Here is an 18,851-nt window from a genome sequence, read left to right on the forward strand (position 1 = left end):
ATGCTCTTCAAACCATATCTTCCTGCTGGAAGAGTTCATTGCCTGTGGGCACATGATGACCATGAAAGGATGCAGATGGTCTGCAAGGATGGAAACGTAACCTGGACCATACAGAGATGTGTCTAGATGTACCAGAGGTCCCAATGTATGCCAGGTGAACACACCACAGACCATTACCAACCATCCACCTGCCCGAACAGTTCCTTGTTGACATGATGGGTGCACAGCTTAGTGCAGTTTCAGACAGATATGTACTCTCCCTTCAGCTCAACATAACTGTAAACAGGACTCATCGGACCAGGAGACCTGTCTCCAATCATCCAAGGTCCAGTGCCGACGTTCGTTCGCCCAGTTCAGGCATAGAGTCCTGTTGTGGTGTTAACAATGGGACTCTGGTGGCTCCAATAACCTATTAAGGCTAATTATCACCTGATGGTCTTGGTGGAGATGTTTCTGGCACCTCCCTCATTGAAGTCGGTGGTGATATGCACCACTGTTACTTTCTGGTTGCTGAAACAATATGAGACAGATGTTGAAGGCTGCATTCATCCACAACATTTCTCAGCCCACAGCATGGTCCACGATGAGATGTTATTCCGGAAATGGTGTATTCTGGTCCTTGAGGTTGTCACAGATTCTTTCAGATATGCCAGACAAGCTGTACTTGCTACCTGGGAGTCTAAAACGCTGATGGAACTGATATTCAGATGAAGTCCGGACGGTCTGTGACAGACAAATCCTCTGCTTGTACCTTCACAATGGTGGGACTGTTAGTAATCCTGGGTATAACCTCCATGCACAAGCACACTGTGGGTGACCACCCAGGTGTGAACCAACGTAAACAGGGGTCGAGGTGTGGCGCCCACACCACATGGAGGAATGCCACCCCTCTGTGTTACCAGGCAATACTAGGTGGTAGATGACTCTCATCAACTGGTGCAATACCACCACTTTGCTTATTGGAGGCTTGAAGGTTGACCGTAACTTAGCACTCCAGAGCTAAGTTACGGTCAACCCTTCCCCACCTCTTCCATCATGCAGTATGACTGATGACTTTTGAGGTTATGATGAACATCATGGCGAGATCCAATCTTCCTTACATTTCGAGGATACAGCTCTACAACAGTGTTCACAGGCCGACCGCTAGTTAGTATAAATAAATAAATAAATCTTTATTGTGAAGTAGATTTACAGCACAATATCCCATCACGGTATACCAGACCGAACCTATTTATAACTCTTTAGAAGGCTTCTGGATCAGCCAGTGTATAATAATCTTTCTACCTCTACTCTACTCTACCAGATAGTGACTGGAGGGAATCCGAGTAGTGTGTATGCAGGGGGCACTGTCGAGGACACGTTATTCAAGGATCTGGGTATATTCTTACCATGTGTATGCCATATCCAAAAATTTCATTACTTCATACAGCATGTCCCCCCCCCCCACTTTTTCTTACTATTGAATACACCACGAATTGTAAAACTGATAGAGTAAGCTTATCTGCCTTCTAACTAATAGAATAATCTTATCTGCCTTCAGAGATTACCCTGACTTCTAATCTCTCTCTCTCTTGGCACAAGCACATTACAAATATTGCTTCCTCTGCATCTAAAAAACTTGGTTTTCTCTTTCATTCTCGGTGTTACTTTTCTTCCAAAAGTTCTTTCACTGTGTACTTCTTTCACTGTGTACAAATTGCAAATCCACCCTAAATTGGAATATTGTTCCCACATCTGGGGCGATGCCCCCAAAACCTCTCTGAGGCTTCTAGATTCCATTCAGAAGAGGGCAGTTAGGTTAATTTCTGTACCACCTCTGTAACAGTGACCTATGTGCTCGGGACCCACATCACCCCTCTTTCAAAGTAACTCATGACGTTTATCCATACTGACATTGAATTACCGTCTACATGAATGCAGTGCACCTATATACCTGGCAAGCAATGGGTTCGTCAATTAATGAGGGGTGATAGCATCATGTTGCCCAGGTTCGGTTTGGTTTTTATGGCACATAGGCAACTAAGGCCATGATGCACCAAGTCCAGCGTTGCCCAGGAAGCAGGTAACCCATGAATTCTGTCCTTTCAGTGTATAAGGCAATCACAACATTGTTTTGTTAAGAGCAGATCATTCCTGAGCAGTATGATTAGTTACTTTGAGGTTGTCACAAAGGAACTGGATGCAAAAAATAATTTCAATATTATATACTCAGTTTCAGTTAAGTTTCTGGTATTTTTCCACACAATGATTGTTGTAAAAAATGACACAACGTTGCATTGAGGCAAATTACTACTGTGCCTAAAGGACCCAAAGATTTGTTATAGGATTTGGAGTTACATCCTCTTACTGTTTTTAATATTTGGTAATTATACTGATGTATTTCAACCTTAATGTCCAGTTTTCCTGATGATACAAAGGTGGATAGGGTGGTTGATGTCATTAATCAGTGGTATGGCACTTCAAACAAGATGGGCTGAAAAATGACAGTAAGCTTTAACATCAATGAAGGCATGCAATTAGGTCAAAGTAATCCAAAATAATATACTATTTAGTATTAGTATTCACAGTGGAAAATGATGCAAGGAAGCAAACTTATACAGCATAGACAAAAAAATAGCCATATCATCTGTACACCCTTTCTAATAATTTGTCTAATCCTTCCTTAAATTTATTCAGAGTACTTTCTTCCACAACACCAGATGGAAGTTTGTTTCAACAATCAATTTCTCTCTGACTGAAAGCAAATTACTGCACATTTGTTCCACAACTATTGTCCTTTTTCAATTTAAATTTATATTACATGTGTTATATGAAAAAGCACAAGGATGCTACCAGCATTTAGTTTGCTCAATCCACTTAAAGCCTTTTACACTTCAATCAGGTCTCTTCTCAGGTGCTTCATTTCCAGATGCTGCTATTTGCAGAAGTGAAGTCTTTCTTGGTAAGAGAAAGACTTCACTTCACAAGATTAGTCAGGACACACTTTGTGTCTTGACTAATCTTGTTGCTCTTCTCTGCACCCATCCAACAGATCTACATCCTTCCTAAAATGTGGCTCCCAGACATGAATTCAGTACTCAGGGTAAGGTTTTACCATTACTTTATACTGTTGGATAATCACCTCCTTGTTCTGCTGGAAAATTGCAGTATATCACTGACAACCTGGTGAGGTGTCCTAGCAGCATGTATGCACTGCTAGAGAACTTGATGTTCAGATTGTGCAACTACCCCTAAGCTTTTTTGTTCTCTATTACCTTGAGTGTGGTACCACCCAGGTGCTGTGATCATGGAATTAGTGCTACCAATATGCAGTACAGGAACTGCCTGACTTACAGAAATTCGACTTTACGTAAGTTTTTGCCAGCCGGTGCAAACTTAAAAAAAATGTGGAAAAGCATTTTGCATCCCATAGGAATAAATGGAGGTATCATGAAAATATCGTAATGTGAACCCAATAACACATTTTTTTTTTTTGCAATTCGTTTCAAGTCCTTGGAAGTTGAAAATTTCCACTATATTACTAAGCTGCTGATCTATCTAAAAGGTCATATTTATAATATAAATTGCACTACCCTTTCATTGTTATCATATGTTCCTGTTATAAGAATCAGTTTTGAACACCTGTGTGATATTTTTCTAAAGCACATTTCTGGAAGGCATGACAATAAAACAATAAAAATAATTTGCACTTTCCGGTTGATTGGGCTTTACTGTTAGTGCATCTAATTATAAATGGGTAGTAAACTTGATCTTATTGCATTTGCGATAATACCGATAACTGCAATTATGTGGGTTTTTATGCTATTATGGTGAAATGTGTTCCCCTTCACTGAAATCTTCAATCATATAAAAAAACAAATCTTCAGAAACTTCTCTTCATTCCTATTTATGTATTACAATGAAGAAGGGAAAGAGACCAACGAAAATGGCAAGTGGTGCTAGTGCCAGGAAAGAAATGAAGATTAAAATGATTGAGAAGTACAAAGCAGGACAAAGTTTGTCATCTACTGCAAGGGAATTAGGTCTCACTGCTTCAACAGTGAATACTATTTTAAAGGACAGTGCGAGTATAAAAAAATATGTCAAAGAATCAACGCACTTAAGATCAACAGTGATCACAAAACAGCGTTCAGGTGCTATATCGAAGATGGAACAGCTGTTAATAATATGGATGGAAAATCAGATTCAGAAGCAAGTGCCCCTGAGTCTAATGACTATTCAAGCAAAAGCAACAAGTATTTATAAAGATATTAAGGATAAGTACGGCGAACCCCAACCCAAGTACGGTACTAAGTACTATAGGTTCTAATACCTCTTGTGTTTGGGGTTTACATAAAAAAAAAATTGTGGCAAGCAGAGGGTGGTTTAATGGGTTCAAGCATTGAGCTGGTTTCCACTATGCTAAAGTATGCGAAGTCGCCAGTGCCGATTCTGCAGCTGCAGAAAAATTTTGTGGTGTTGGAAAAAATTATTGATGAAGGCAGCTATTCAACACAGCAAATTTTTAAAGTTGACAAGACTGCTCTGCATTGGAAAAAAATGCTGGATCGAACATACATTGCCAAAGAGGAAAATACAATGCCAGGTTTCAAGGCGTCAAAAGATAGGGCCACGCTCTTGCTTGGGGCTAATGCAGCGGGAGATTACAGATTAAAACCACTGCTTGTGTACCATTCTGGAAATCTTCATGCATTTAAGGGTATCAATAAAGCCACCCTACCCGTGCATTTATGATCGAACCAGAGAGCATGGTTAACATCTCTCTTTGAGGATTGGTTTAAATGCTGCTTTATTCCCGAGGTTGAAAAATATTGTAAAGACAACGAAATTCCTTTCAAGATTTTGATTCTATTAAATAATGCTGTTGGGCAGGACACAGCTCGAAGACATGATGACAGATGGACTAAGAAAATAACAGAATGGTATCCAAGAGGAGCTAGAAGAAAACTTGGAAGACAAAGGTGGAGATGGATAGATGAAATTCATGAGTTTGTGGGTAGTAAATGGATGGCCAGTGCTCAAAACAGAAGGAACTGGAAAGTTGCTGGAGAGGCCTTCATCCTGCAGTGGATTGAAAATGGCTGATGATGATGCTAATTGGAATCTGCATACAACATACCACCCAACCTTCAATTAATGGGGACTGCAGCACTCACATTTATCCTATTTTTGAACCTCTAATATTACATGAGGTAAGCAGATGTCACGGTCATTCCACTGATATCCATATAACAGATTATGCCTGCAGCTTAAGATCTACTGTTGGCTGGAGTCTACAAGCATCAGTAGTAGTACTTAGTAATTGCAAATGATGCAAGAAAGTAAGCTAATATAGCATCAACCAAAAAAAAAAAAAAAACCCTACACACTTCACCTATTCGTACCCTCCAAGAATGGCTAGTTCTTCCTTGAATTTATTCAACCCTGTCTACTTCCACAACAACAGATGGAAGCCTGTTCCTACAATCAACCACCTGCTGGCTGAAGGCAAACTTCTGTATATCTATCCTGCAACCATCCTTCCTCAACTTGAATTTATGCCCCCTCATATGTGTAGTCTCAGCAAGTGAAAAATGCCATTAACATTCAACTTACTCAATCCATGCAAGGCTTTAAACACCTCAATGAGATCTCCTTGCAGGTGCCTAGTCTTGAGATGCTGCAGCCTTTTTAGGTAAGAGCATCGTTTTGTTTGCTTTACCAGTCTGGTTGCTCTTTTCTGCACCCATCCTATCATATCTACATCCTTCCTAAAGTGAGGCCACCAGACTTGTATACAGTACTAGAGATGTGGCCTAACCATGGCCTTACACAAAGGGATAATCACCTCCTTATCTTTACTAGCAAAGTTTCTGTATATCACTGACCCTGTGAGCTATCCTGGCAGCATATCTGCACTGCACTGCTCAGAGAATTTCATGTTTGACTGCACTATTACCCCCAGGTGTTTTTCATTCTCCATTACCCTGAGAGTAGTACCACACAGTTGATAAGTTACTCTGGGGTCACTACTACCCATATGCAGTACCTTACATTTGTCAATGTTAAATTTCAACTGCCATTTCTCAGCCCATCAACCCAATTTTCCTAGATTTTGTTGCAGTAGCTCACCCTTATGACCGTCAATAACCACTATGTCAACCTTTATATCATATGAAAACTTAGACATTAAGCCTTATGTACCTTCATCAATATCATTTATAAAAATTGAAAACAACAATGGGCCCAGCACTGAGAGCAGGAGAACTCCACTAATAACATTATTAGTGGAGTTCAGTCCACGAAGAGCAGTGCCCATTGATAACTACTCTCTCTGTCTTCTTCCACTCAACCAGCCCCTTATCCATAGCAGTAACTTGCCCTTAATGCCACATTGTTCCAGTTTGTAAAGTAGTACCACTTGGGTTTCAAATAATAAGGACTGTGGTACCTATGGGTACCCATTTTTGAACTTTTGGTGTTACATGAGATAAGCAGATGTTCCTGTCATCCCCGAGATGCCCACTGGCTTAATATCCAGTCATGTGCATCCTATTTTTGAATCATCATTGTTATGTGAGGTAAACAGACATCTCCCATCATTTAACCCCTTTGTTTCTTCCTCTTCCCTCTCCTACCACCCAGACCTTCTTCATTCTATTCTGGCATATTACTTCTCTGACCCCCACACCTCACGTTTGTTCACATGATTTGAAGGTAAGGTATCAGCCAAATCAGGTGGAATGGAAGCATGGAAAAGTCCACCTATAGGTTTGTGTATGGCAAATTTCCTGAGGTCACTGTCAAGGTTTTGGATGTCAAGCAACATTTGGGTCAGCAGGAATCTTGTGTCTAAGTGTTTGGTAACAGAGAATGAAGCAATCTCAAATGATTGTACGGGATCATCCAAGAGCCAGCAGTGAAGACTCTTAACTGTGGTGGGGGCTGCAGAAACCCAAATCTCTGAGCCACGGAGAACTGATGAGATGTTAGTAAGAAGTAGCTTCAAGAAAGAGGAGCACCTTATGTGAATTGATTTTTGGCTATCTAGTGGAGCTGATCATATTCTGTGCGAAGGTGTTTGAATGTTGATGAAACAGGAGTTTGGAGTCAAAAATTACTCCAAACTTTGAAGGAATGATGTTGGATGGGGTATGTTTCCATGAGAATATGATTTGTGCACATTTTGTCAGATTTACGGATAGGTTGAAGGGATGCAGATATTCTACAAGACCATCTAGCTTCTGGTTAATAAGCACCTGAATATAGAGAGGAATATTCTTGATTCAATTCTAGTGATTTAACTTCATAGAGTCAGCATAAGTGATTATGTCATATCTAATGTTGATGAAAGGAACAAGCAGAGAACTGGTTCTCCAAAATGGCATTTTGGAGAACTCTGGAAATTGTTCTTGATCTTCTAGAGCAGTGGTGTCCAACCTTTTCCAGTACAAGGGCCACATTGAAAGTAAAATTTGTTTCACAGGCCGCACTGAGTGATTCAAGAAAAATTAGTGTGTTACATTTTCCCTACCCTGCTACATGTAAAAGGAAGTTTCTGTTTTCATGTTACAGTGTTTTATTTTCAGGCTATAAAAAAAAAAAAAAAAAAAAATAGAAATTCCCAACACTTTTATGTGCAACAATCTGTCAGTGATTTGTTTTTTAGATTTTATTAAAATTAAAAAATGACTTACTTTTGTTTTTTAAATACTTTACTTTTGCCTCTTTTTTTAATACCTTACTTTTGCTTTTAAGTGTTCACTTGAGAAAATTTGCAGCACGAAAAGGATCACTGCTTTTCAATATTAAAGTGAATAAATATAATGATACCCCTAAAATGGAAAATATTCAAAAATTTTATTACGTAGAATACACAACATTTACTGAACAAAACTTAACATTTAATGAGATGATTGAGACTAAATGTTTTTAGATAATTGTTCAAAATTTGTTTGGAAATCTGTGATGCCAATTCTCAATATGGAATGAAGATGCTCATCTGCTATTCTCTTTTTTTTAAATATTTATTTGATTTCATGTGTGAAACAATTTGCTCGCAAACATTGATCCAAACAAAGTAGCCATTTTCATGGCATTTTCTTTTATTAGTGGAAAATCTTCAGATGGGAGAGCCTTGTAGAATTCAAGTAGTTTATTTTTGCAGTCCATCTACTTATTTTTGAACCATGTTTTGGCTTGAAGATCAATAAGTTCAAATTGCAAGCTGGGATTGTAGTTTTCAGCCATAATGGATTCTCAAACAAGCCTATGTCATGGGATCTCATATCAGCAAATCGACTTTCAAACTCGTCAAAAACTAATTGTAATAATGAGAGGCAACGATTCTTTGGAAATATGTGTTTTTCTGTTAGCTTGGTACAACATTCAAAGTGAACTGAACTGCCATGCTCAATTTGGGATTTAAATAATAACGATTCTGAAATGATTTGGTGTCACCATACAAATCAGAGACCAATTTCCTTTTCCTTGTAGTTTAAATTAAGAGCATTTAAAGGGCTAGAAATGCAAGATCAAACAGACACTCCATATTTGATAGTTTTTTTTACTGGTTTCCCCTTTTCCGTCATAAAATATCAATTTCATTGCGCAGTTTAAAGAAACGATATAACACTTTGCCACGACTAAGCCATCTCACCGCACTGTGTAAAATTACATCTTCGTATTTAGCTTCAATTTTTAACTGCTGAAACATTTGGTGATTAAGGCCATGTGATCTTATAAAATTTACAGTTGAAATAACCACATTCATAACACGTTGGAGATCCAATACATTCCCACACAGAACTTCTTGATGCACAATGAAGTGAATTTCAGTCTGAGGTTCAGCTCCGATATCTATCATTTTCTTGGTTATTTTTCCCATAAGCCCAATGTTTTTTCCAATCATATTTTTTTTTTACTGTCAGTCACTCCTACCAGGTTTTTAATATTTAATCCTAAATTTTCAATAGACTGACAAAAATGTTCAAAAAGATTTTCACCTGTAGTTGTTCCGAGCATACTCTGAAGATTAGCTAAATCTTCAACTGGTACAAAATTATCATTAATTCCATGTATGATGTTATGTTGTTGTTATTTGGTTTTTAGGAGCATTAGCAACTAAGGCCATATTGCTCCGGGATATGCGGTGGTCATTCCCTAACCTTTCCGCAACCTCCGTATTTGGTGGTGACGGGCTCGAACCCCGGTCTAATCAAGAAACGTGTGCTACGCACTGCTGCTCCTTCCCACCTGGCTACGGAGGCGCCAATTCCATGTATGAAGATAAGGAGTTGGGCTGTGTCCTTTACATCAGTATTGTCACCCAGTGATACACTAAAATATTTCATTTGTTTTATGCTTTCCAAAAGTTGTTGGAACAAATTCTTTCCAATATCTTCTACTCTTCACATAACTGTTTGTCGAGACAAACTAATGTCTTGTATCATTGCTCGTTTCGCCGGACAAATTTCTTCCATAGCTTTTAAAAAACATTTAACAAATTCACCATCACTGAACAGTTTACTTTCAAAAGTGATCAAATGTACAACTTGATAACTGGCACTTGCATCAGATAAATTTCTTGACCAATACGTTTTCAGTGTGTTTTGTTGTTTTCTTAATTCCAATATCTTCTACTATTTGCATAATTGTTTTTCGACACAAACTACAGTATATTCTTTAAACAGTGATACAGCATCCTTACACAACAAACATACTGCTTTTTCGTCATACTCAATGAAGAAATAGTCGTCAGTCCACCTTTGATTAAAAACACGACAATCGAAATCGATGTTCCTCTTTCTGAACAAATTCAATACAAATTAATAATTCAATAAAATGAACAAGTTATATCAAAATAGCAGAATTTCACAATATGAAAAGACTGATGCATACATATGACTGCAATGGACAACATGTATACGTTTGATACAGTCGAGCTCGACACTTGCATGCCTGAACACACAGTGGTGCGACTCTCTAAAATGCTGTTTTAGTTCACTTTCTGGGCAGACCGTATAAAAATTATTTGTGGGCCGGATCTGGCCCGTAGGTTGGAACACCACTGTTCTAGAGGGATCATGCTTGAGAATTATGGTTCTCTTACATAGGATGGCCACAGTAGTTAGACATGGTTGCTGTGAATTTTGACATAAGACTTCAATGAGGTACACCAGGGGAGGTATCCAAATGGCATTAGAAGCAGCCTGCAAGTTGAGGTGGGTGACAACACCTCTGCACTGTTTTCAAAATCTTGTAGAATCTGTGAAGTGGTAGAAGATTCATGACAGTTGGCCTTCCAGGAATAGCAGAGTGGATTTGAGGTGGCTGATTCATTTGACATATTTAAGTTTGCGTTTATGATGTACAGTGTATACCAATGTGCCCACTCAATGGTTAAACTTCTTTTAATACAGCATTTTCACTTAAAAAAGGAAGCAAGGCTAGTAAGAAATGAAAACAGAAATTGACTATAAAGGAGTTCATTGTAAAACAGGTAAGAATGTTAATAATTATTTTTGAATTGCTCGTGGAATAAGTATACAAATCAGTATTTTCACTACTGAAACAGTGGGAGAAGAGAGATATATTTAGAGTAACTGAAATGAAGTGCACAATGCAAAAGTACTGAAAGTATGGCCTAACTGCTGGGTCTGGCCTCCCAAGTAAGGTTTTAACCAGCATGCAAAAGAATTTTGAAAATTATTACTAGTCAAAATAGACAAACTAGAGATAAAATATGGAACTGTAGCTTTGCACATCAGTCAGCCACAAGACAGTTTAGATGTAAACATGTACCCCAACATTTTGATATACACATGACATGTTTGCAACTTCCTCAAAATACTTTGTCTTTTTTCCCCGATATTCATAATTAAATATAAATTAAAAAATATTTCTTATTAAGCATAAATTCTGAAGTTTAATTAAGTTATTTTTTAAGGAGGTTAGCATGAGTCGACATTAGCTCTTATGGAGCAAAAGAGTACAATGGTAAACAAACCCTTTCCTTATTCAACACACAGCTTCTCAGAAAACCTCTAACGTGGCCCCTTCACAACAGCGGGGATTACAACTTGGTCACAATTTACATAGATTGCACATCATATGATTACACTTAACCACTTAAATTTTTATAGGTATGTCCAGTGCTTTTTTTGTAAAAAAAATAGGTGCCGGTACTCATTCTTTGCTATCAGGAAAATTAAAAGGGCATGAAAAGTACAGTACTCTAAAAAATTATTTCTCGATATTGTTACTTAGTAGTAATGTTTTTGGAATAAGAACAACAAATTAAGTATATTAACACAGTTTATTAAGCATAAATTTATTATTCATGTATATAAAAAATAAGTAATAAATAAAAAATAACTAAAAATTAGTAAAAAAAAAAAAAAAAAAAAAAAAAAACAAGTAAAAATAATTTCATAATAAAGTTTTTATAGAATATTTCAAATTTTCATTGAGTTCTCATCCAACACACTATGCCGACTTCGTACTGTTTGTGTCTGTTTCTGAATGGTGTTTCCGAAGCAGCCACGGATCAACATATTTTGCTGGATTGAAGCGAGTCAGCAGTGGGCCACAATTTTAAGAAACAGTAGTGAAGAAACTGTTTTTGTCATCAACGAAGCTCTGGTTGGGCTGACGATCAGATTCATTTGTGAAAATCCTCATTCACATTCACTCGATGAAACTGGTATCGTACTCAGAGCACCATCAAATGCCCTTCATCATTTTTTCCAAAAACCATCTTTTCAATTAGATATTCCCGAAATGGATGAATTGTATCTCTTTCATTTAACTTAAGCCTAATTGACAATTTTCTAAATTCATTCTCACCAAATGCCAACATTTCATGTTTAGAAGGATTAATACCTTCGTTGTCCTCATTTTCCTTCTCTCATCATCGATATTGCCACTAGTTCTTAAATTTGAATATTTTTTTTTTTTTTTTTTTTTTGAAACTGTCCAAAATGTCGGTGTCATTCGGATATTCAGCTACTGTGGCTATGTTAACAGAGATAAGGAAAATTTACAGAAAAAAGTGGATAACGCACTTCCGCGAAACAATAGATGATTATTTGTAGGGGTAAAAGAAAATCACTCCCTCCTAATTCTCAAACGGGGCACTTACAGTTGATTCCCAGCGGTGTCCAATCTACGGCCAGCGCAGAAAGTGAAAGTGAATTAAAACAGCATTTTAAATTTTGCTAATTATCAAAAAATTCTCATTAAGTGAGCATTTAAAGGCAAAAGTAAGGTATTTTTTTGAAAAACAAAAGAAAGTCATATTTTTATAATCTTAATAATTTTAATAAAATATAAAAAATAAATTAGTGACACAGATTTGTTACACATAAAAGTATTGGGAATTTGCATTTTTTATAAATAACCTAAAAATAAAAAACAGTAACACGAAAACAGAAATTTCCTTTTACATGTAAGATATGGAAAAAAAATGTAACACAGTAATTTTTCTCGAATCACTCAGTGCGGCCCCCGAAAGAATTCTAACTTTAAATATGCCCCTTGTACGAGAAATGGTTGGACACCACTGCAGTAGAAGGTGAACCAGCGCTCACTGGGAATACCTCTTGATCTGCTCACTGTTGACCAGCACGACTTCTTCATATGTGGGACAGGTTTTACTAAGTTACCAGGTACCACTAAGTTGTAGAATGGTAATCCCTTTAGCTCTCTCAATTCTTGCTTAGCAGCAGCAGCACTAATTTCTTAAATTGCCCGAAGGCCAAAAGTGCAAACAGTGTGTATGCAGTTAAGTCTCTCCTAAGCTGTTCATTATATGAAAATTTACTTCGCTCAACTGAAACTATTTTAAATATAATTTCCAAGAGGATTAAAAAAAAAAAAAAAAAAATCGCTCAAAAAGGAGATCCGACTGAATAATTCAGAATTCTAAAAATGGTTATAAAGTTTTATATAGTAAATAGCTTAACAATAGATAATGAGATGCAAATTTAGTTATATAACTTTAAGCTTTTTGAAAAGTAGGTAAACATTTGAAAAAATTTACGAAATATTACAAATTTTGAAGTGTACAGCGATCCAAATGTCACATGTCACTGTTAATAAAGGTGCCGGCATGCTGTACCGTCTCAAAAAAAAGCACTGGGTATGTCTATTCTCGTTATGAAGCTATATAAATTTTATATAGCTTCATACAGATAAAAGACATACAGACACTTATAGGTTTGGTTGAAGTGTACATCCAGTGGCGTAGGAACGCTTTGGCATTGGGGCAGTTACCAAGGGTGCCGACAGAGAAGGGCACCACAGACAGGACACGGTGCCAAGCTATTTCGACATCCGAGGATAGCTGACGAAATGGCACCCCTCAATGATGTTGAATCAAGATGACAGCACAGGTAGGGTGAAAATTAATTTTCACACGGCGATTCAAGCCTGCATGCATCCTTACATCTGAGTACATACTGCATAGCATCACAGATCTATTTGCTGTCCAGAATGTAACTTTGAAGTGACCAATCAGGCAATCGCTTCATCAGCACGTGCTCGAATGCATAGCAATTCACAATTCACGCATTGTGAACAAACTGAATAAGTTATAGAGTTTTTGTGATTGCTATATAAACAGGTAATGGTGAATATTGTATTTATAATTTAAATAAAACAATAAAGGCCAAATTAATTTTAGACATGCCACCAAAAAAAAAAAAAAAAAGTGGACATCAATACCGCATAGCAAGACTGCATAAAGAGGAAATTAGAAAAAACAGTCCTCTAGTTTACAAAACTGGCTTACAATAAGCCACTCCAAACCTTAAAGTGACAATGAAAACGAACACGATTCGAATGAAAATGAAACAAATGATAATGCCACTGAAATGGAGTCCAAGAAAAAGCTCAAACAGTTGAAGTTATTTTAAAAGAATTAGAAAGTGTGGACAATAATCAACAACAGTTGGCAGAAGAAAATTATGGCAACAATAATATTAACATGTAAGTCTGAATTTTAATGATCCGACCACATGGAACTTTAATACCCACAAAAAGAGATCTCGTACGGTGCAACATGGTCCCAAACATATAGTCTTAAATAGGTATCCTGTCACTAATGGCCGATGTTTCAATAATTCGTGTAAATACAAAAATGAAGGTATTGAGAGAGAGAAAAAAAATAATAATAATAAATGGTTATTTTATTGCAAAAACAAAAATGCAATATATTGTTTTCCGTGTCTTTTATTTGTATCTGGCACAAATAAAGTTCCATTTTGCAGCTCAGATGGATTTAAGGATTGGAAACATCTAAATCCAAACCTTTTTCATGAGAATTCATTACAACACAAACAATTTCACAAAATGGAAATTATTAGAAAAGGGTCTTCAAAAAGGTGGACTAATTGACGACGCTGCACAAGCAGCTCTAAGAAGCGACATTTTGAAATGGCATCATATACAGTATTGAAAATAATATTGAAATGTATATTGTTCTGTGCTGAAAATAATTTGGCATTTTGTGGACACGTTAGTAATATTGATACCGAAGAAAAAAATTGTGGCGTATTTTTAAACTTGATAAAAATTGTCATTCAATTTGACATTGGTATGAAAAATGCTCTGGAATCGCATATTAAACACCACACTAATTATTTATCTCAAGAAATTCAGAATGAATTTATTAATTTGCTAGCAACAAAAGTGCAAAGTGAAATAATTTAAAATAACTAAATGCAACAAGGCATAATATGTTAAGAGTAAGAGTTTTATATCTATATAATATAGGTGTGGATAAAATGAAGAAATAAAAAAATTCTAAAAAAATTCTGTAAAAAGAAAACATTTATCTCTAAATAGAAAAATTCACTATAAAGAAGTCTGTTAAACAGAGGTCTGACTGTACTTATTATTTATTATGATTTTTCGAAAACCTAGCTACGCCTCTGTGTACGTCTGTATTTATTAAAAGGTTAAAAGTATCCAATGAAAGCTAAATTCTTCTCTGAGAGTTTCAGCATCTTTTACATTTAGCTAATCTGTTTTTATTGGGTAATATTTTAAGACCAAAGGTTGAATTTCAAGAATGATGAACACTTTGCTCTATGAGTAACTATACTCTCTTTGAGCTTAGTAAAGTGAGCAGATATTCATTTATTCATAATTAACATTGCTGCTGATTTTGAAACCATCACTACTCAAAGGTTGTACATTAGTACCTGTTACAGATTAATTATGTTTTACAGAAAGTAAATATTTCAAACAATGCAGAAAATGACATACCAACGGTAACTATAAAATTTTTGTGACAAACATGCTTAAAATGTTCATTTAACATTTAAAAATATGACTTTGTGGATTAGTAAATTAAAATATTTTTAATAAGCCAAGTTTTTTTTTCCAAATTTTTCGAATTTAGTTTTTGATTTCTTATTATAAAAAGGTGTGAAATGAAATCTACAAGAAGGGAGAGACCAAAGTGAATATAAACACAAACCTGACTAGATGGGACATGTCCATCTTCCCAGCCAGAATCTGTATTCTTCTTACTTTCTTTTTCTTTTAAGCTTTTATTAATGGTCTTTTCTTTTGTTTTTGTTCTTTCCTTTTCTTTTACACTAATGGAATTACTATTATCTCTTTTTTCTTTACTCTTGTTTTTTTCTTCTCTTCTCTCTTCCTTCTTAATTTCTTTAGAAGAGTTCTGATTTATATTTTTAAGCTTTTTATAATCTTGTCGTTCTTTACTCTGCTCTTTCCCCAAACTATGTTTCTTTGACTGTTTTATACTTTTCTGGCTATGATGACTAGAAAGGGAAGCCAAACTGCTGGCACTATCACATTTTTCTAAGGATTTTGTACTGAATTTTATTTCTGGTTTCTTTTCAGCTGTTTCATTCTGGGCTAATTTCCTTTAAGAAAATGAGGAGAAAAAAAAAAAAAAATTTTAACATCTGCATTTATTTTTTATTTTTTTTGTGTTGGGAACATAAAATTATTTTGATGAAGGAATAAAAGAAGATAATGGTTTCGCATGGGTATAAAATGTTTTTATACGAAGCAACTTTTTTGTTTCATACTTCCAAAATTTGAGATGGTATAATATTTTAGATAGAGATAAATATAATTTAATTAAAATCTTACTGGAGCAAGAGATTCCAAATTATAGCTAATAATATTTTGACATTTTAAAAATCACAAAGTAAATGATTTTCTCATCCTCTGATGTTTTAGATAAGCAGGATTTAAACTGCCCAGATGAAGTAGCATTCTTAAATTCAGCTTGCAACAAAAAAACTTTACGCTAATATGTGTTTCCCTGGCATTGCATTAATTTTAAACAAGTAGAATCACCAAAATGTTAATCTTCCATTCATTTTAATTTTATTACTCTTTACTTAGGAAACAGTCATTAAACTGTTTGCTTTAAATTTTATCTTCACATAAATTACATCATGATCAAGTGAAGCTCTTACTGGTCAGCTGCTGAAGTACTACTGTATTGTTACATGATTATGTATATTTATATATGTCAGGATTATATTTAGAGTGAACAAACTTTAGAGGCCTTCCACTACCTGTTACTGTCATTTGTTTAAAAGCTATGAAATACCAGGGCAACAAGAAATTAATTCTGTTATAGAATTAATTCAGCAGTGGTGGCACAGAACATTAACTGTTGACATACAGTTAAAACAACAAGATATTGGCTGGAACTTGTGGATTGGTCACTCACACACTAGCAAGACTTTTGTGAATTTATTGGATGATTGTTTTCTACAGCAGCATGTTCGAAAGACAACCAGAAGGAGTAATACTCTTGATCTGATTATCAGCAGTGATTATTCATGTATTAAGAATCTGCAGATAAAGGAACCACTAGATGGCAGTGATCACAGTGTACTGATGTGGAATTTCCTTAAAGTTTTTGCTTTCAAAAAGATGACTATGGTAGTAACATCATAGTTGGTAATACTATGTTACCGACAGAAAATTCTAAATTGGAAGCATACAAGGAATTAATTTTGGAAGCTGCTATGCTTTTCATAGCAGCTAAGAAATACTGTTAAAGGTTTAGGCCTAAATAGAAGTTAGTGAACTAATAAGACTTGCAGCAGAGAAGAAAAATGCATGGGATGCTAATAAATTACACTGGTCGGCAAAAAAAAAAAAAAAAAAATTTTTTCCCTTTCCTGCTCAGTGATTCTTGTAGATTTGACATTGCTGAATTCAAATATGGCCACCACATTGCTGCAGCACCCATCAATTTGAAGGGAGAAGGGATTAAAGTCAAAACGTTTCTAATAAAAAATATTTCATATATTTTAAGAAAATGTTAGATACTGTACTAAGTATTGAACAATGGGTCTATTAATCTTATTCCATTTCCAAAAAGGTTTATCTGAAAAAAAAAAAAAAAAAAAACGTATTTTGCCTTTTATAATCGTTCATTGATGTCTCCTGTATGAGATTCCAACAGTAGTCAATATATTTGGACTCTTTACCCTGGTATCTTTTTTCCATTTGAAAAATATCTTGGTCAAACTTTTCGCAATGTTTATCAGAGACTGTTCCCAAGTTTTCGGGGGAAAAGTCTAACTGGGAATGTAGGAAATAAATCTTAACGACAGGTCTTGGTTTTCAGTCATTAACCTAAGATATAGGAAAACTGAGGGAGATGAGACCTTTTTAAGCTCATATCTCAGTTTTTGAATACATTTCCTAAGAGAGACTCTGTCAATAAAGAAGCTATGGTAGATACAAGCTAGTCTGTAATCAAGTCACAAAGGAGGTGAGGCAAGTGAAGGCAGATTATGAGAAATTTTTGGCAAAGGATGCAAAGATAAACAGCAAAGACTTCTTTACCTATATAAACTCTAGAAGGTAGGGGACGATTCAGATAGGCCCACTTAATATCAGTTGGGCGACTCCGTAGCCAGGTGGGAAGGAGCAGCAGTGCTTAGCACATGCTTCTTGATTAGACTGGGGTTCTAGCCCGTCACCACTAAATACGGAGGATGCGGAAAGGTCAGGGAATGACCACCGCATATTCCCGGAGCAACATGGCCTTAGTTGCTAATGCTCCTAAAAACCAAGCAACAACAACAACAACAATTAATATCAGTTCAACTGTTGATGATCCTGCTCAAGTAGCTGACAAAGTGAATAAGTATTTTGCATCTATATTCACACATGAGGAACTCTGTGGGAAATGGAAGGCCAGAAATTTATCAAACTCTAACAAGGAGCTAAATGATTTTGTAATAACTGAGAGCAAAGTGGAGGAGAAATTGTTGAAGTTAAACTTAAGAAAGAAACCTGGGGTGGATGGTATCTATCCAGTTATATTAAAGGAAGTAAGCAAACCCTCAGCCTGGAGATGTGCAAATGTATCTCCAGTTCCCAAAGGGTGACAGAGTAATTACAGACCTGTTACTTTAACTTCTGTTCCAGGGAAAATAATGGAATCACGGTTCAAGAAGCATTACAGGATCATCTAGAAAAGACTGCAGTTATAGTTCAGACACAGAATGGGTTTGTTAAGGGGAAGTCTTGTCTAACCAATTTTAATGGATACTGTGTGGTCAAAAAGGAACTGGATGCAAAGAATAACTTTGATATCATATATTTGGATTTCAGGAAAGCTTTTGATACTGTCGCACATGGAAGACTGCTGTACAAATTGGAGCAGTATAGCATTAAGGGCAAGTTGCAGCTATAGATAAAGGGATGGTTGAGTGGGGAGAAGACAGAGTGGCAATCAATGTACACTGCCCTTCGTGGACTAATGTTACGAGGAGCGGTACGAAAGTAATACCTCCTATATTTTCCTCAGAAAATTTAATTCCTGCAACTAGGCCCTTTACATTAATTAATCTTCAATC

The 18,851-nt window shown here is 36.0% G+C and overlaps 1 protein-coding gene across 2 annotated transcripts in view; it reads right to left on the bottom strand.

The window, feature by feature from the left end:
• Nucleotides 1-18,851, bottom strand: part of LOC150082063 (uncharacterized) — a 562,503-nt gene that overhangs the window by 140,031 nt on the left and 403,621 nt on the right. For both annotated transcript variants that reach the window (XM_090379088.1, XM_090379087.1), the window contains exon 14: nt 15,464-15,878. In XM_090379088.1, coding sequence (XP_090235214.1) covers nt 15,464-15,878 — 415 coding nt within the window. The remainder of the gene's footprint in view (nt 1-15,463; nt 15,879-18,851) is intronic.

Source organism: Mastigoproctus giganteus, chromosome 8, assembly GCF_048544385.1.
Source record: "Mastigoproctus giganteus isolate SK-2022 chromosome 8, ASM4854438v1, whole genome shotgun sequence".
Taxonomy (NCBI): Eukaryota; Metazoa; Arthropoda; class Arachnida; order Uropygi; family Thelyphonidae; genus Mastigoproctus; species Mastigoproctus giganteus.